Genomic DNA, 17,434 nt, shown 5'->3' on the forward strand with positions numbered 1-17,434 from the left:
TACAACTTCTATGCGTCCGGTGCAATGCGGTGAACTTTCACATAAACAGTATGAAATCCAAACAAAATAATTGCGAGTTTTACAATTCATAATTATGCAAGATTTCTATTATTAGAGTCACAAAGGTCCAGGTCCATTAAATCTGGACGCAATGAAGTATTTTTACTCACTCACGCTTGAACGGATTGACTCAAACATTGTTTTTATTTGTCTTATATTACGACATCTTCCCATTGAAAATGTTACTTCTTTTCCTTTCACATATATTTAGATTAAATTTCAAAATTTTTTTCAATTTATTCGATTCGTCGGTCAAAAATTGAAATGGGTATGTGAGAAGTATAATAGGTGTGTATATAGCTCTATCATTTCTTTTTCATGTTGTTATGAAATAGGACAGGTGTCAAATGCATAAGCATATCACAGGCTGGGCAGTGGGTTTTGGGCACAACAGATTTAAACTCATCAAACATCGGTGCGCATGACAGGATAGGACAAAAGTCCCGTGAATCCAATGACGTGGCTTTTTGGTTGTGGGACCCACAAAAGCACGTGATTTCAGCACTGGTACGCGCCAGCGCAAATGCGAATCTCCTGCCAGCGCAAATGCGAATCTCCTCCTTCATTCGGATAATCCCACCTTCTAATCCAGTCCCGTCCAATCCAGTCCAGTCCGTATTCCGATGGATAAAAAACTAGTACAAGTTTCGGAGCAAGAAATTTGTATCGACTTCGCACTCGACTCCAAATGCCGCGCTAACGTGCGCCTTACCTCCCTATGCGCCACCGCCGCCGTAGCCTTCAAGGTCCAAACCTCCTCCCCTCACAAGTTCCTCGTCAAACCGCCCACCGGCTTAATCCCGCCTCTCTCCCACGTCAACTTCCAGGTCATCCTCAAGCCCCAGACCCAGCTCCCGCCCGCCTACCCTCGCTCGCCGTCCGACAAATTCCTCATCCGAACCGCAGAGTTCACCACCGAGTCAACTCACTCCGACTCCATCAACCACTGGTTCTCCAGCTCTTCGTGTCCCCGCGGGTCCACTCACGATATCAAGCTCAAGGTCGCCTTTGTGGGCCCCTTGCTGTTGCGCCACGCCGTTACTTGTGGGGACTACGACGGCGTCAGGAATATAATCAAGCGGCAGAGGACGATTCTCGCCGAGTTGCCGCCCGCGGAAGCTGAGTCGATCCTCCGGATTGCGACCCAGTTGGATAACCCGGAGAACTTGATTAACTTGCTGCTCGAAGGGGGATTGAGGATTGGCCCGATCGGGGTAAGTGTGAGCAGCGATCAAGTGCATTACGAAGGAGATTCTAAATATCCATCCAACGGACGCGATGAGCTAGACGTGGCAGAGGCGTGTGATCGACTGGATGATGTTCTGGGACTGAGGGAATCTGAGCCGTTGGATTCTAAGGACAAGGGAAATGGCAGGCGTGCCGAGGTGAGGAAATCTAGTGCGGACCCCACGACAACTATTGGTCACAGCCGTTCGCGCCATGATTTTGCTCATGACAAAGATGTAAGTTGTTTATTTTTTTAGTTTTTATTAAATATGTGTTCTAGGGCTTACCTTGTGTTACAAATTAAGGAATGACACAAACATGCATAAAAATTAAAGAATTTTAACGAAAAGCTTTCGGTATTGTTTATTTTAATAAAAAAAACCATATTTTTACTCTAAAAAAATCAATTACAGTACTATTCACTTGTAACACATTTTTATCATTTTTCGTTAAAACTCAAAGTTTTCAAGCCATTTTCATTAATTTTCCTTCAAAATTAAGTGTTATGATCACGTTTTATCGTGTTTAGTGTCTAAAATACCACTATTATTGAAAATATCGATGTATAAATTTATGAAAATATAGATAGATATCTCAATATTCTCCGAAATTTTAACAGATGCATCGAAAATATCAAAGAAGTCTATTGATTTTAGCCGAAATTGAAAAAAAAATTCCGATCACCCTCACTGATTTTTGGGACATTATATAAGGTTAGATCTTTGATCATACTTTTTGGATATGTAGAAACTAGAAATGGGAGAACTAATGTTGATGGCAGCGAGAAGAGGAGATTTGAAGAATGTTGAATTGTTGTTACAAAATGGCGCGGATATAAACTGCTGTGATCAATATGGCTTGACAGCCCTGCATGCCGCGGCCATCAAAGGCCACAAGGACGTTGCTCGGGTGCTCATCCGATTTGGGTCGGATTTGGAATCCCAAGACGGTGAAGGCCACGCACCCTTGCATATGGCAGTCGTCGGCGGGAGCTTAGAGACGGTTAAGATCTTGGTTCATGGTGGGGCTAACGTCAATGCCAAGAGCAACGGCGGCGCCACCCCTCTCTACATGGCTACTGCTATGGGGTACGATGATATAACTGAGTTTCTTACCGGCAGAAAACATTAAGTTGAACCACATTTACTGATCGCACTGAGGACCTAATACGAGGTGAGTACTTCACTATTGGGAGACCATCCATTGTCACGATGACGTCACACCCGTCGTTTTTCTTGCCCTGTTTGCAGGATTTCTTGGCTTCCAAGTATTTGTTTAAGCTTGATTAGGTACAGATGTACTAATCTGCATTTTATTTGTATTATCTCAAACAAGAAGGAAGATTGCAAAAATGAGAGAAGGTTTATCATTTCATTACTGGTATGAATATAAATTTTTATCTATGATCGTGTCGATGCTTATTTTGTGAGTCGAAAACAGAACCAAAATGTTGAAAACTTCCTATTTCTATCTTTCTGTTGGTTAATAACTTTATATATGTAATATAGGATTGTACAGGTGAAATTAAGATGAGCAACTCTGTTCATGATTTACTTGCAGCTCTTGATGGACGCCAGAAACCTTTCTTACCGAAAAGAAACTGATCCCGGTAGAGGGCTGTAGACCAGTGAAGCGACTGCAGAATTGGTCTCAGCTTGTCTATCACTTCAATTGTGTCCTGAACTACTAGATATCCACCGGGTCTTAATATGCGATCCATCTCCACCACGACATCTACAATGTCGCATCTGACAAAATCGAAGACCAATATCAACAAAATTGTCGACTGGTGTGCGAAACTAATACTGACGTGCTTTCATTACATGATCTATAGCAATCAAAAGGTCATAAGAGCAGTGAGAAACCATAATGTACCTGTCTGGAAGTTTTTCGAAGAGGAAACTGGAATGCAGGAGATCATATGTTCTAGGGTAGGTATTCAAAGACTCGCACCAGTCATGGTATATTCCGATCAACCCTCTGTCAAAAATAGCCGGCAGAGTATTTGGTAGATGAATGGGGACGACGTTCATTACCCAGAGTTGTTGATCGGTAAGTGCAGCAGCGAATCTGAAACGCACCACCAGAATCTCATGGCTAAGCAATTTGATGACAAAACAAAAATGAAAATATGGAAGTAGCAACAACTCATTTGCTAGATATGTTTACCCTCCGAAACCAGCATTCATATCCATTACATTCCGCACAGTAGACCAATTTATAGCAGCATTTTTCTGATAGGCATCTGAGACAAGCGCAGTCCAGTGAATGGTGTCCTTGTAGAACATTTCCTCCCCTTCCGGGTCACGCATTAGGCTTGGAGGTTTACTGGTAAGTCTGTTTGGCCACGGCAAGGGCCAACTATAGCGAGGTAGCGGGGCAAGACAAGCAGTGAGCGGCGCATACCTGTAACAAAAACACAGACAAAATTATGACAGTCCAAAGGTACTCTCTGCTTAGACAAGTTTTGTGTTCGTCCAAAGCTTTACACAACCGCTACTGGTAGGTAGCAGCGCTATGAGAGAGGATAACCAGAAAATTACCATGCACCTACTTTCCTCTCTGCAGGACCACAAAGACGTGGATAGTTTTCTTTACGTTTAAAATATCGGACAAAGGCAATAGGCTTCCGATATATTACAAGCCCGATTCCAGTTGAATCGACAGTCTTAGCAACGACGTCCCAGCACATTGATTTTGTCAGAGCCTCCATTGCTGGAAGAAACATGATCAATATCAAACTTAGATCAGCTCCGTATCGTCACTTTTTATAGTATATTTTATTGCTGAAGTCTAAACTCTAAAGCTTCAATGAAATGCAGTCCAGTAAAGAAAATAGATGGTGACTATAGGGATGAATGAAAGAGAGAAACAGAGTTGGATTACGAACATTTCCATACACTTGTATCTCTTTCATTGTCGCGATAAACTGGCGTAGCAGACCATACGAAAAAACCCCCAGGCCGAAGAACCCTGTTGAGCTCCAGGAGCGGTTTCCCTCCTACACTAACCAAAAACCGTCAAAATAACCATAGAGAACAGGACACAGAATAGTGCATAACACTTGCAAACTCGATAGACAAAGTACCATTTGCATCCCAGTGAACCCGGCACCTTGCACAATGAATCAAATCAAATGCATTGTCTGGAAATGTCAGCCTTTGCGTTCCAATCACTGAGAGAGTAGCAGGAATTCCCCTTTCAAGAGCAAACTGTATCTGAGCTTCGTGTTCATCTTTCGGGGCAAATGACATGGTAATGACATCTTTATCCAGCAAATAGCCGCCGAAGCTAGCAACACCACAGCCAACGTCCAAAACAACCCTGACGTGCCTCCCCCATTCAATAACCGGTAAAGTCTAGAACGAAAACAAAGAGAAACCAATCAACATTTCTAAAGCAATGTAAACCCGAAAGCTGCAAAGCCGGCCAGCGCTGTACCTTTTCGATGAAATCGGTGTAGTGATCAACTCCGTCCTTAAACTGAGTACCGCCTCCGGGGAAAATAAGATAGTCATCGGACTTCTTCACCCAGTTTTGGTCCTTCTTGTACTCGACGAGCTTCGGGTGAGGAACATTGTCATACCATATCTGGAAACAGAGAACATCACCAATACATTATTGAGTGAAAGTAAACAGAATAAGCCAACAACCACTTCACATTTCCACAAACACTTTCCCAGAAAGGAAAATCATGATTTTTTTCTCCGAAAATTAAATTCAATCCAACAACGAACCGAATCACCCATGTTCTTCATTCAAATCAACAAACCCATTTGAGAAAATCCAAGAACAAACCAAATCACCCACCTTCTTGAAACAAATCAACAAAACCCATTTGAGAAAAACCAGAAACAAATCTTACCAAAGTACAAATCTCACCATGTCCCTGCTCTGAGGCCACGGAACCGGCACCTTGTACCCTTTGGGAAGCGGCTCCAGGCACCGCGGGGGCGGCTTGGGGCAATGCCGCTCGCGGTGCTCCATATGCCGGCGCGACTTCAACTCCTTGATCGCCTTGGAATTGTCCAAGCACGGAATGTAATCGACGGCCACCGGACCCGTACAGAGGTTCCAATTGGGAATCCCAGAAACAGGGAAAGTGGGTTCCTCCCAAACGAGTTCGTCCCCTTGGGGCGGCTCTCCGGCGGGGTTGGAGGGCGCGGGAGGAGAGATGGGTTGGGAGGAGGAGGGGGAGGTCCGGAGATCGGAGTAGAAGAAGAGAGGGTAAGGGGCGTTGGTGGTGATGTTGGTGAAGAGGAGGATGGCGATGCAGGCGAGTGGGAGCAAGAGTGTGAAAACGAAAGGGAACTTTCGCTCTTTGAAAAAGCTGGGGACTGAGATTCCCATTGTTGTTGGTTGATAGCTCTGTGTGTAGAGAGAGAGAGGAGAGAGGAGAGAGAGGGAGGTGTATTTATATGGAGTGGGGGAGAAGGAGGCGATCGGGGGATTTGGAGATGGAGAGAGGAGTACGCGGTATTTTTACGAGGATTTTCGAAATGTCGTTAACCGATGGAGACGCTCTCTCTGTGACCTGTGTCTGTCCGCAATTATTTTATTTATTTATATTTGGAACACCTCGTACGCAGAATTTAAATATAATAATCATTTTTGTTGTAGAATACTGGTGAGTGGTTTATAGTTGGTAACCATGCACTTATCTGAAAATGCTTCTTTGAAAACAGTCATAAGTGCGTTGAAATTTCATCAAAAAAGTGATTTTCAAGAAAGCACTTGAAAACATCTTTGCCAAATATTGTTAATAACTTAGGGGTCATTTGACAAGTGTTTTTAAACGACTGAAAATACTTTTGGATAAAATGTTTTGAAACGAACTTTAGTAAAAATGCAAGTTAATTTTGAAAAAGCACTTGAAGACCTTTCAGTAAGAAACACATAATTGGTGCTTTAGCATGAAGCACTGCAAGTGCTTTTAAAACCCAAAAATATTTTCTTTAAAAACACTTTTAATCATTTAAAAGCATTTGTCAAAAAGCCCTTGATAATTAGTGATAGTGCCAAATTTGTTGTAGTTTAGCTAATGTGGAGATAGTTTGGTTCTTAGTGCTTGACATTGTATACATGATGTCATGATTCGTTAGTTAATCAATCATAATAAAAAGTTGATAAATTAGTTTAAAATTAGGGAATTTTAACTGAAAATCTTTCGGTATTATTCATTTTATCGAAAAACCACATTTTTACACTAAAAAGTCAATCCTGATACTATTCATTTTACTCTTTATTTTGTCCTTATCATTAAAACTCAAAGTTTTCAAACATTTTTCATTAGTTTTCTTTTAATACTAAGCATATTTATGAAAATATATTTGGTTACTAAATGGAGCCCACACACACTGTGGAAAATGGAGAGAGAACGTCGGGGGGTTTTTATTTTTTATTTTTATTGAAAATGCTTATGAGATGACATGTGAGTTAGGAAAGAGAAAAAAAAATTTCTTTTTTCTGCAAAATTATCTTAAATGTTCATGATTTTTTTTATTGAATTAAGAATAGAGGAAAAATCGTCTTTTTTTTTTTTTTTTTTTCCGGTTAATCAAGAAGGTTCTATTAATACAATGTTATAAATTTGAAAGCATTTAACCATTATGAAAACACTTTCAAACATCCCGTTTGTGGCGAAGTTTCAATTCAATTGATGTAGAATTGACTCTCACAAATATTACCCTCCAATACCAACTTTAGTCGAAGTTTCAATTCTTTGCGTTTAAAATATCTTATTTGAATTTTTTTTTTCCTAATCCATTGGATTGGTTAAGGAGGAGCTTCTCCTCAAAATACTTCGTATCTATTCACAGAACTTCGTGCTTATGATTGAAACCGCTCATATTATAAATCACTCTGTAAATATCATCTCTGCAAAAAATCAATTAAACTAAGATGCCTTAGTCAACCAAATATAACAACTAGATTGACGGTTCATAATATTTTTACCAAATTCATACTTTTATTTTTATACAATTTGATGACTATTTATAACCTTAACTTTAACTGATTTTTTGTACAGGTAAAATTTGAATAGTAATTTATAATATGAATAGTTCAGAACATAAACTTCAAATTCTGTAAATAAACCACGAGATATCTTTAAAAAGAGTTCTTCCTCAATTTTTGAGGAACCAAGTCTTTCCATCGGTTAAAAAAAGGAGAATTGCGGGCAGTTATTTCTACTTTATTTATTTTTGAAGGCTAAAATCATGTACTCGTGTGTAGCACTATTACAATTCAATAAAGTAAAAGTTGCCCTCCCAAAAATTACGTGATTAGCAATTATCGAATCTTTACAGATAAAAAATAAATAAAAAAAATCATAGTTTTGGTGTTTATACCCACAAAAAGTCAATGAAATCGTTTGTAAAACTTTCGGCGATTTGGCTTTGACGACAAATATTTCTTTTGATAGTCTGAAAATTTTGACCAGATACAAAGTCAATGAGATTGTTTGAAAAAAAAACTTTCGGCGATTTGGAAATTGGATGACAATTTTTTTTTTCTCAAAACAAAAAGTTGACCACGGGCACATTATGAATGTGCAGCGTCATCAGCTAGAAAATTTGTTTCTCTAAAAACGTGCCTCCAAGAGAGAGCGAAAAGAGTTTGTGAGCCATCAAATATTCTTAATAACATTCTTCAGTCTCCATGGTATTAAACAACGGAAGAAGATTCTCTCCGGATCCTCTTTGTTGGAATTCCTAAGATTCCTCCACATCTTAACCGTTCATCATACATCGTGCGATCAGTTTTCGTCAGGTACTATTTGCATTTAATTTTAAATATAAAAAATCAAATGATTTCTGACCACATGATGCACGATGAATGACTAAGATGTGAGGATCCTTAGGATCCCCACAATTTGGATCCAGATGAGATCCAAATCCTTAAACAACGCCCCGTGATCTCATCAACAACCAATTTAGAGTCTCCTTCCACAATTACATTTGGCGGCTCCCATCTTATCTTCAATTGCGTCAGCTTTGGTATGGTTCTCCTTGAGTTGTTTGTCTGTATAAAATCATTTCCCAAAAACTGCAACCAACATTGGAACTCTAGCATGATGAGGATTCCCACTTCTAAAGACAACACTGTCTCTATCATTCCAAAAACTGCCAACCCCACTGAGTTCAGATAGTTCACAAGCAAGCCTACATTATTTCGATTACTCACAGGTGATATGTCAGAGGACCAACAATCTTCAATGCTCAAATGTACAAACAAGGTGAGCTAACAAATATAAGCAGGAGGGACACAAAAGTTTCTCCATTACTGTTTTAGATGCCGAACTAAAAACGGTATATGTATCCTCATTCCTCCACGAAAACTCAGCTCAGTTTGGTAAATTGCCGAAATATCTCGATGATACAGTACTTCGAAATTGGTTTTATACAACTGTTATTAAAGCAAGAGTGCAAAATAATCAAAAAGGAACTTGCTTGATGGAAACAGTGTCAAGCCACTACATCTAATCCACATTTTTTCAATCTGATATGGTAGGACCTCCATCGATGTTAACTTCTCCCATTCCGGTGTCTTCTTCCTCTTCACTACCCTCATCACCGCTAACCTCCTCATTCTCCTGGCGAAGCTTACTCATGTGCTCAGCAAGTAGTTTATCATCCCGTTCACTTACCTACACCAGTACACCATATTAGACCCAGAAATAAAGAAGTTTCCATGACAAGTCAATCGAGATTATTATGGATTCGAAATAAAATGGTAGACTGTTCGGACAAAAAGCAAGTTCTGGAGGTTCTGAACAAAAATATTTCAAGAAGTCAAATTCGACTGGATATATAAAACAGACGGCAGAACAATGATTAATTGTAAAATAGATAAAACATGAAGAATAGGGTTGACCACTCACCACTCTGGGTGCTTCCTTCACTGTTAGTTTCCCCTTGTGATGTTCAATTTCTTGTGTGCACGCTACAATTGCATTGCTTAGAACGGATATGCCTTGCTCCTGCCCAACCCAGAACAGAATTTATAAAACTTATTAGCAAAGTAGCTAGTGACGTCTCTACCATCATATTTCACAACTGTCTGCAGGAAGGTCAACAGAAACCATGTGCTACATTTCCAGCTTCCAAAAGTATATAGTATCGTCAGAAGAGAAGTTGTAACTAATGCCGTATCGATGCAGGATGTGAATAAATTGATAATATAAATCCAGCAATATTTAAGAACCAAAACGCTACGAGGAAACAAAAATAAGTGCTAGAATGGCAAGATCAAATTATACCATTGCCAAATTTAAGGTTCAAACTGAAGCTACACACTATTATGCATGGGTTGGCCACAAGAAAGATTAAACGGTGGATATATGACACAAATGCAGAAAACGAAAAATATGTAGGAAAAGGCTGTGATCCATTAACAGCCATCAGATGATATCTTAACCGACTCATATTCAAAGGTTCAACGTACAGAATTTGAAGATCTACTTTTTCACAAAAACAGTGTTTCAGGCTCAGAACTCTAATGTTCCTTTTTTGTCAGAAAGGGTAACGAACATTTAAACCCTGAATCAAAACACTAGCTTATTCCCAACAGCATGACATACAATGTAGTCTATATAGACAAAGCAGACATTATCGGCATGCCACTATACAGCTTCGAGTGGTAATCTCGATTTCCGCATGGTAATTGTGCAATTGTAAAAAAAAATGATCAAATGAAGACCAAATCAGAGTTTGAGCAGACCTTATCAAGAGTCTGTGTGGTAAGAACATAAAGTGGAGGAGCAACCAGTTTAATTTTCACAGGACAGTCATTATTGCCCGCAGCTTCCGCTTTCCTCATGGCATCCTGCAGATTACAATGTCTAAAATCAAAATCCTGCCAAAAATAGAAAACACCATGAAAGAAAAATAAGCAGAGGCCACAGAGAACCTTAATGTGAAGAACACCATCAAATTGGAAGCATTTCATTTCAATATCAGCTCGGATCTTCAATGGTTGTGGAGTCATTCTTCTCCTAATATTCTTCACCAGAGATTCTTTAATTTCCTCTGACACAGCAGGAACCACCTTAGTGACCTACAAAATCAGATGCAAGCAAGCATGACACCTCTATATATGCGATATAAACAGGAGAATATGAGCCATAAACCTCACGCAAACAGGCATTACCTCTTGTCCATCGGGGCCAACCTCTTTGACCTCACGTGTGAGGGTGCTAAGAACTGAATCAGGATCAGTCACAACTATTTTGAAAGCCTGCAGAAAAGTAATAATTCACGTTCATTACTGAAAATCAACACCACAAACAGACATTGAAACAATGGTAAACATCCTTACCTCAAAAGCATGACCATACTTCCGATACAACGGCCAGCCAATATTGACATACAAGTCCTGTAACAAGTAATGTAAATTAGTAATAAGTTCATATCCTACGAAACACAATGAATAACAAACAATAAAAAGTAATCACTATAGTCAATCAATAACACATTTGATCATACGCCATCGATTTCTTCGCACTGAAAAAGTACATAAATTTAAGGGAACTGGATGCAGCTATCATTTACAAAATCCCAATTAACAATAACACAATATACATAGCTTTATAATTCTGCATAAAAAGACTAACTTTCTTCCCCCGAACATACAATTCTCACAAATTCTGGGAACCCAAAACATCACAAAACCCCAACAATCGAAATTGAAACAAAATTACCTCCAAGTCAATCCCCAAAGTCTCACCCACGTGACGCATGATGGAATGGACGAGCTTGCTCTTGTTGTACCTCTCCTCGCAGGCCTGGATATCCTCCTCGGAAACCCTCCGCTTGCTCAAATCAATGTATCCCTTCTCCTTGTCGACCCTGAGGACCATGACGGGCTCGATGCGGCCGACCTTGATGAGGCTGCTGACACTCCGAATCCGGCGGCGGGAGAGCTCGGAGAAGAGAATCATGCCTTCGATGTTGTTGTACTCGAGGAGGGAGACGTAGGCGCCCATGTCGGCGATGTTCTTGACCTGGATCATCACCGCCATGTCCACCTCCGGGTACCGCGCTTCGTACATCCGGCACTCCAGGTTAGGCGCGTGGGAAGCCATGGTTGCTGCTGCTCAATAGATTGATTCACCTACGGTTAGGATTAGAGAGAGAGAGAGAGAGAGAGAGAGAGAGAGAGAATTTCTGGGTTGCTTGGCGCGCCGGAGAAAAGAGGGTTAGGGTTTTGAGAGCAGAGAGAGAGAGAGAGAGAGAGAGAGCTTAGCTGTGATAGTATGGTAGATGGTCCAGCAACTCAACGTTTGTACCGGAAACGCTGTTTTCTGTATTTTTATTTATGGTGGGCCGGGTAAAGCCCACATAGCTCAAGGCCCAAATCTGAGAAGTGAAAAAAAATAGAACTTTAACGAAAAACTCTCGGTATTGTTCACTTTAACGAAAAACCACATTTGTACACTAAAAAATTAATTCTGATACTATTCACTTTACCCTTTATTTTATCATTTTCGTTAAAACTCAAAATTTTCAAATCATTTCCATGAGTTTTCCTAAAAAAATGAACGTCCACGGCAGGATTCCAACCTGCGCAGGCAAAGCCTAACAGATTCCGAGTCTGTCTCCTTAACCACTCGGACATATCGACCGCACGGTCTTCCCATGTCCAACGGAGCCGTTGGATGGTCTTGAAAGGGTTCTGGTAAAAGCGCTTCAACTGGTGGAGGGTTGCAGAGACGAGCTGCCTCTACGTGATTGTCGTAGTGTGGAGTGTATTGTATCAGTTCCGGCAAGTCCAGGCGGAGATTGACCGCCACGTTGGTCTCCCTGTCCACCCCTTGGTTTCTCTGCTTCAAGAGTTTCGCCTTCGTATGTCAACCTGCTTCGTATTAGACAGTCTCACATGTTATTTTATAGCATAACATGGTGTTTTCTTACTAGATTGTTTGGAATGTTATTTTACGACATGATATATAGACAGTATAACAAGATAACATTTTTAACCAAAATAAGTCTCAATGAGAAGCGAAGCTGAATATCGAATTACAGCGATCAATATCGATTAACGATCCTAATCAATGCCCGGTGGCTGAACATCTTATCAATGTTGCAGAAAATGTAGTGATTGGTGTGTTGCCAATAAAGAAAGTGAGAAGCTTCTTGTCTACGAACCAAGTTATGTTGTGTCAGGGTAAGTAGTGTTTGCAAGATTGACAGTACACCAGCCAATCACGAGTAATTTTTCGATGCTACCATAATGCTGACAAGTAATCAATGCCCTTATGTTATAACACGTAAAGCACATTTTAGTAACCTGAAATGCAGCTCTGCATTACTATTTGGTTGATTGAAAGCATTTTGTGGCACAGGTACATAATCGATGCTAACTCCATCTATGGAGGCCCCGGCTTTCAGCCAGAGAATGAAGGCCCGACGGAGTGGTAGCCTGAGCTTTTCGGTTGTTGCAGTTAGCCTTCTATGAAATGGACTTACCCCGCAAAAGCGGGTTAGGTCAATTAACTAAGACAGGATACTCTAAATCTCCTTCGTAGATTAAATTAGTTTAGAGTAGAATATTGTCTTGTAAAATAAAAAATCAAAATGGACTTGTACACTAAAAAGGCTGCGAGTCCTTTAGCTTCAATTCACGACTCCAACAATATGGCACAAATCAACATCAGTTGTATTGAATTCACGTTTTGGGTCTCCACACACTCGACAAATTCTTATATCTGACTACCGGCATATACAAGGGTCTCTCCTTCAATGTGAGAGTGGTGCCGAATATAAACAGCCGGACATAAGAATTTCTCGAAAACTCCAACGTTGCATCTCTTTTTGGCTCAAGTTTTCTGGAATTTTTCAAGCACTGTAAAAAGAATGCTTTGCAGCACCGCAACGTAAAGATTGTTACTTCGGTTTGGGATGTGGCTGCTTAAAGAAAATATGGCCCAGCTCTTAAGAACATTCACATTCAAAGCGATTGATCCCATTTCATAAGAACAAAACTGAGTACATTGTAAATCATAAGAACGAGTGAAGACGTGTATGCCATTCATCTCTACAAGAACACAGTAGTTGCAGAATACAGAAAGGCTGTTTTGTTAGGAGCAAAACAACGAGAGGACAACGATACAAAACTCAAAATGGTACCGGCAGCCTCGGATACTTCAAACGGTGAAAACTTCTGTATCAGAACAAAAGACCAGAAGTTTCTATATTAGCTACAAGAAAGAGTTGGCTGTGAATGCAGGCCACCAACGGCAGTCCCAGCAAGCAAATAGAACGCACAATTATCCCTTCCTCACTTGAAAAGAAAAAACTACAATTCATCGAGGGTTTTATCACCATTCCCCAGTGAGAACAACCAACGGAACAGTTGAGATAACTTACTGGCTGGCTTCACCTCCTTTTCTTCCAATTTTGCATTGCACACTGAGTTATAGTCGTGCTTCAGATGAGGAGCAACTATTCTTTCCTGTAAAACCCGAAATGGTAAAATGAGAATGAGCTGAATGGCCAGTATCTATACGTGTGAGAGTAGGATAGAAACCGTACCTTGAAAATATCGAGTGGACAGAAATCAGAGCCATCACAGCCCTATACACCAAGACACAAAAAATTATCGTGTGAGAATTCAATACAATAAAACTCAGCAGTAACCATCATAACTGAAACAGCTGATCACTATCGGCCCTAAGAAATAATGGATAAAAAGAATACCAATGACAACATATTATGAAATTTATACTAATTGCATTCCTCATTAACTTTTCAAGTACAAAAATGAAACCGAAGTTTAGAATCCAAAACTCTTCAAAATCATAAGAGTTCAAAATAAGTAAAGAACTGGAGCTTACTGGCATTGGAATGGGGTGTTCATTGTGCAGCACTTGCACAAAGTACTTGCTTGAAGTGTTGGCTGGACAACTGTACAGAACCAGCATATTATTCCCACCAAAAGGTGCCACAGTATTGCCCCTCCACTTTCGCTTCTGGGGAGGCTTTGGAGGGAGTTGCAAGGGCTGTTCCTTCTGTGTCCGTTCAAATTCTGAAGTATATAAAAAACAACGCCTACTATGAGGAACAGCATATAGAAGATGCCATATACAGTTATTATTTCCACACACGAGCATACACCCCAATCATCCAAGGAAATTCAGAATTTGCGGACGAAATCACTCACCAGATCCATCAAGAAAAAGTCCAAGCAGGCATGAAAATGGAACTACAGTTTCTGCATGTGCGAACCTTAGCCTTGCCCTGTTCATAATTCCCAGGAGCATGTTTTTCTACAAAACGACAAGGGCAGAGAGAGAGAGCAGGAACTGAAATATCAGAAGTCATATAAAACTGAACTGCCATAGTTTACAACTTCTAACTACACTACTACCCAAGACGGGTTACAAAGGAGAAAAAGTCAAAAATAATCCTTTTATTAAGTTCATGTATGTACCTTCTTCAGCCGTAATAGCCTGCTCCATGGACTGCAATACATCTTCAAGCAAGGGAACTCCCATTCTATAGTTTAATGATTTACCATATCCCTTTAATATAAAGGCTTCCAAATCATCTGCCCACTCCAGCAAAGAAACCTAAGAACACAAAACTTTTTCATGTAAATAAACAATAAAAGAACATACATAATATTCGAAAGTATGTTTCCTTGTATTAATAGACGTGTCTACAACTTAAAAAGGATAATCTGATTAAACTTAGTTTCATATATTCTATCCGTCTTCAAAATATGAGATTAGAACCAAAAATGCAATAAAAATTCGGTTAATCATCTTTGACATAAAAAATCATATATACCTCAGAAGGGGTGAACAGTGCACAAGCTTGATCAGTTATATTAAACAAGGACGCTTCCTGCCAAATAGAACAAACAAATAATGACCATAAAAATCAATTTCACTTGGAGAATAATTAACCAGAGAGAAATATGACGTGCTTATGCATGGAAGCAGAAAGAAATAAATCACCTGTTTGCAAAGAAACCAAAGAGAAGTTGTATCCTTCTTTGTAAAATTCAACCTGTAGCGCCTCCTTAATGAAGAAGTAATTTCATCATAGACAGGTTCCTTGAGCTTATCAACAGCAGGCTCCTGACTTTTCTTATATGCCTGAATACATAATAAATCTTCGTCAACCAACAAATAAAGCAGAGAAATCCAGATGAACCAACAGAAACATCGGTTATGGCAACCAGTCTAGTTCCCCCAATCCCACCAACAATGAAAGTACGTAATTAGCTTCTGTGTGTGGCATGTTTAAAAATCAAAGAGAAGACCAAAACTGCAGAGTACCTTGTAGTTTTGGCAACAATCATGAAACCTCAACATTATATCACTCGCACGACTTTCACTGGACACAGCAAAAGCTCGATGACGACCAGGTCCAAGATTTCCTTTCCCACTAAACATTCCCATGCCAAATGCCACAGCACTGGCGGATGCCCGAGGGACCTACCACATCATAAGGAAAAAAAAAAAAAACAGATGCATAAGCTGATAAGTTCTTAATGAATTGAGGGAAAAAATTTTCTATAGCTGCTATCCACAGCCAGAGAGATATGACAACTTTAATCAGCGTTAAGCCTCAACTAATGAAAATAAATTACTCCAAACATTCCAATAACAAATTTCCAAATATAATAGATGACTATTATGCCATAATAAAGTTACCATCAAAACAAGGCTCATCATGGAAATAACACATATAGCGAAAAAATAGTTTAATGCTATTGTATAATAAAAAGTACTGGAAAATCCGTACAACAAAGCTTACCTGTGTTGCCTTTATTGTGTAAACATCTGGATGGTAATCCTGATCAAACAGATTTGGGAACCTTTCTCGTGTCCTGATTCCAAAATCATAGAGTTCATCCTCTCCTTGGACAATTAATTCTCCACCTGTCAGTTTTCCTTTCCAAGGAGATTTCCAACCCTTTAACCAACCAGGAAGTTTTTCCAAAGACAGGTTCTGTTCTTCTGCTTCTTTTAGTAGCACCTCCAGACGAGAGGCCAGGATATCCATTTCTTTGATACGTTTTTTGGTAGGAGCACGGGTTCCATGCCTTGCCTGATAATATAAGTTTCATCAGGTTCCACAAGTGTGGCACTCTCCAAAGTTTATGGATTAAAAGATTAAAAGCGGGCCCAAAATTTGACCGCCTCAACGGTAACTTGTGGAAAGCTAGCAGGGTTATCTTAACAAAGCGCAGTGCAACAACAACGCATACATAAAAAAGCGCAATGCATTTGCAGCAAACTTATTTTCCATTTGAATCTTCGAATCTAAGTTACTTCTTACAGTAGAACCTAGTAATGCATCTTTATATAACGCTTATAACGAACCGAAGAATCAAACAGTTGAAACAAAAATTGCAGCTTGGAATTTGGAATCGAAACACGAAAAAGAAATGTACCACAAGATTTAGGTGGATAGGAGTACACCCATCTGGTATCTTAGATGGTACAAATGAGTTGTCCGCAATGTCTTTAACGACACCGTATCTGCAGCAAAAACCCATTAGTTATTTCTCAGAATCGTTCACTATCATCCCTAAGGTTCTTCACATTACTTGAAAAGATTAATTCTTTGAGTTAAATAAAATAAATAAATAACAAAAAAAAAAAAAGCAATTTGATGATATTTAACAATTTAAGAACCAATAATCTAGTTGTAATTTGGCATCAACGACATATCAATTGAGCGTAAAATATGATTAAAACAAAGTAAATTAAAATGTATTTTTAATCAAATTAATGGAAAAGATATGAATTTGTGAAAGAAGAGAGAAACCTGGACGCAGTAGAAAGATGTTGGCGAACATCGAAACCTTCTTCTCCGGCATTCGAATGGACGAACACCGATAACAATATCAGCAGAAGCGCCGCCATGGCTCTCCTCATCCTCCCTCTCTCTCTCTAACACACACACACACACTCTCTCTCTCTCTCTCTCTGCGTTAAGAAGTGGAAGGAAAGTAATAAACTGGAAAGCAAATCGGCAAATAAATGGAAATGAGGAAGATTTTTTCTTCTTGGCACTTTTATTTGGTCGAAAGTTGCAGGTGGCGTAACTTGTCCCATCAATGAACGCCGCGTGGCAAAAGTTGAATACGCGTGGTGGCCGCGGACTAATGGGCCGGTCAGATCTCTTCCACC

The 17,434-nt window shown here is 39.7% G+C and overlaps 4 protein-coding genes, 1 non-coding gene and 1 pseudogene across 5 annotated transcripts; 2 read left to right on the forward strand and 4 right to left on the reverse strand.

Moving 5' to 3' along the window:
* The first annotated feature begins 514 nt into the window (after window positions 1–514).
* On the forward strand, window positions 515–2,661 carry LOC103937101 (protein VAPYRIN). The gene is made up of 3 exons (XM_048590771.1): window positions 515–552; window positions 653–1,523; window positions 2,035–2,661. Exons 1-3 carry the CDS (start codon window positions 515–517, stop codon window positions 2,416–2,418), a joined length of 1,293 nt encoding a protein of 430 aa, XP_048446728.1. The 3' UTR covers window positions 2,419–2,661.
* LOC103937148 (probable methyltransferase PMT23) lies at window positions 2,640–5,781 on the reverse strand. Its single transcript, XM_009347060.3, has 8 exons — window positions 5,170–5,781; window positions 4,729–4,878; window positions 4,376–4,646; window positions 4,178–4,288; window positions 3,831–4,002; window positions 3,457–3,693; window positions 3,163–3,357; window positions 2,640–3,035 (listed from the first exon to the last, which is right to left on the reverse strand). Exons 1-8 carry the CDS (start codon window positions 5,635–5,637, stop codon window positions 2,831–2,833), a joined length of 1,809 nt encoding a protein of 602 aa, XP_009345335.2. The 5' UTR covers window positions 5,638–5,781; the 3' UTR covers window positions 2,640–2,830.
* Window positions 5,782–8,589: 2,808 nt separating this feature from the next.
* On the reverse strand, window positions 8,590–11,513 carry LOC103937127 (eukaryotic translation initiation factor 2 subunit alpha homolog). The gene is made up of 7 exons (XM_009347044.3): window positions 10,988–11,513; window positions 10,606–10,662; window positions 10,438–10,524; window positions 10,198–10,344; window positions 10,009–10,113; window positions 9,170–9,268; window positions 8,590–8,935 (listed from the first exon to the last, which is right to left on the reverse strand). Exons 1-7 carry the CDS (start codon window positions 11,369–11,371, stop codon window positions 8,783–8,785), a joined length of 1,032 nt encoding a protein of 343 aa, XP_009345319.1. The 5' UTR covers window positions 11,372–11,513; the 3' UTR covers window positions 8,590–8,782.
* A 36-nt stretch (window positions 11,514–11,549) lies between these two features.
* On the forward strand, window positions 11,550–12,734 carry LOC125480198 (annotated as a pseudogene).
* Window positions 11,829–11,910, reverse strand: TRNAP-CGG. Its single transcript has one exon. It is a non-coding gene; the product is annotated as a tRNA-Pro (tRNA).
* Window positions 12,735–13,229: 495 nt separating the features above from the next.
* On the reverse strand, window positions 13,230–17,295 carry LOC103937111 (multiple inositol polyphosphate phosphatase 1). Its single transcript, XM_009347030.3, is given in 12 exon segments — window positions 13,230–13,740; window positions 13,821–13,862; window positions 14,123–14,313; window positions 14,449–14,527; window positions 14,529–14,554; window positions 14,719–14,857; window positions 15,078–15,134; window positions 15,248–15,388; window positions 15,572–15,730; window positions 16,053–16,346; window positions 16,693–16,780; window positions 17,070–17,295. Coding segments are annotated over 12 exon segments (1,482 nt in total). The 5' UTR covers window positions 17,180–17,295; the 3' UTR covers window positions 13,230–13,584.
* Between the last annotated feature and the right edge of the window lie 139 nt (window positions 17,296–17,434).

Source organism: the organism of the source record quoted next, unplaced genomic scaffold (assembly GCF_019419815.1).
Source record: "Pyrus x bretschneideri cultivar Hongxiangsu unplaced genomic scaffold, Pyrus_bretschneideri_v1 Contig32, whole genome shotgun sequence".
Classification (NCBI taxonomy): domain Eukaryota; kingdom Viridiplantae; phylum Streptophyta; class Magnoliopsida; order Rosales; family Rosaceae; genus Pyrus; species Pyrus x bretschneideri.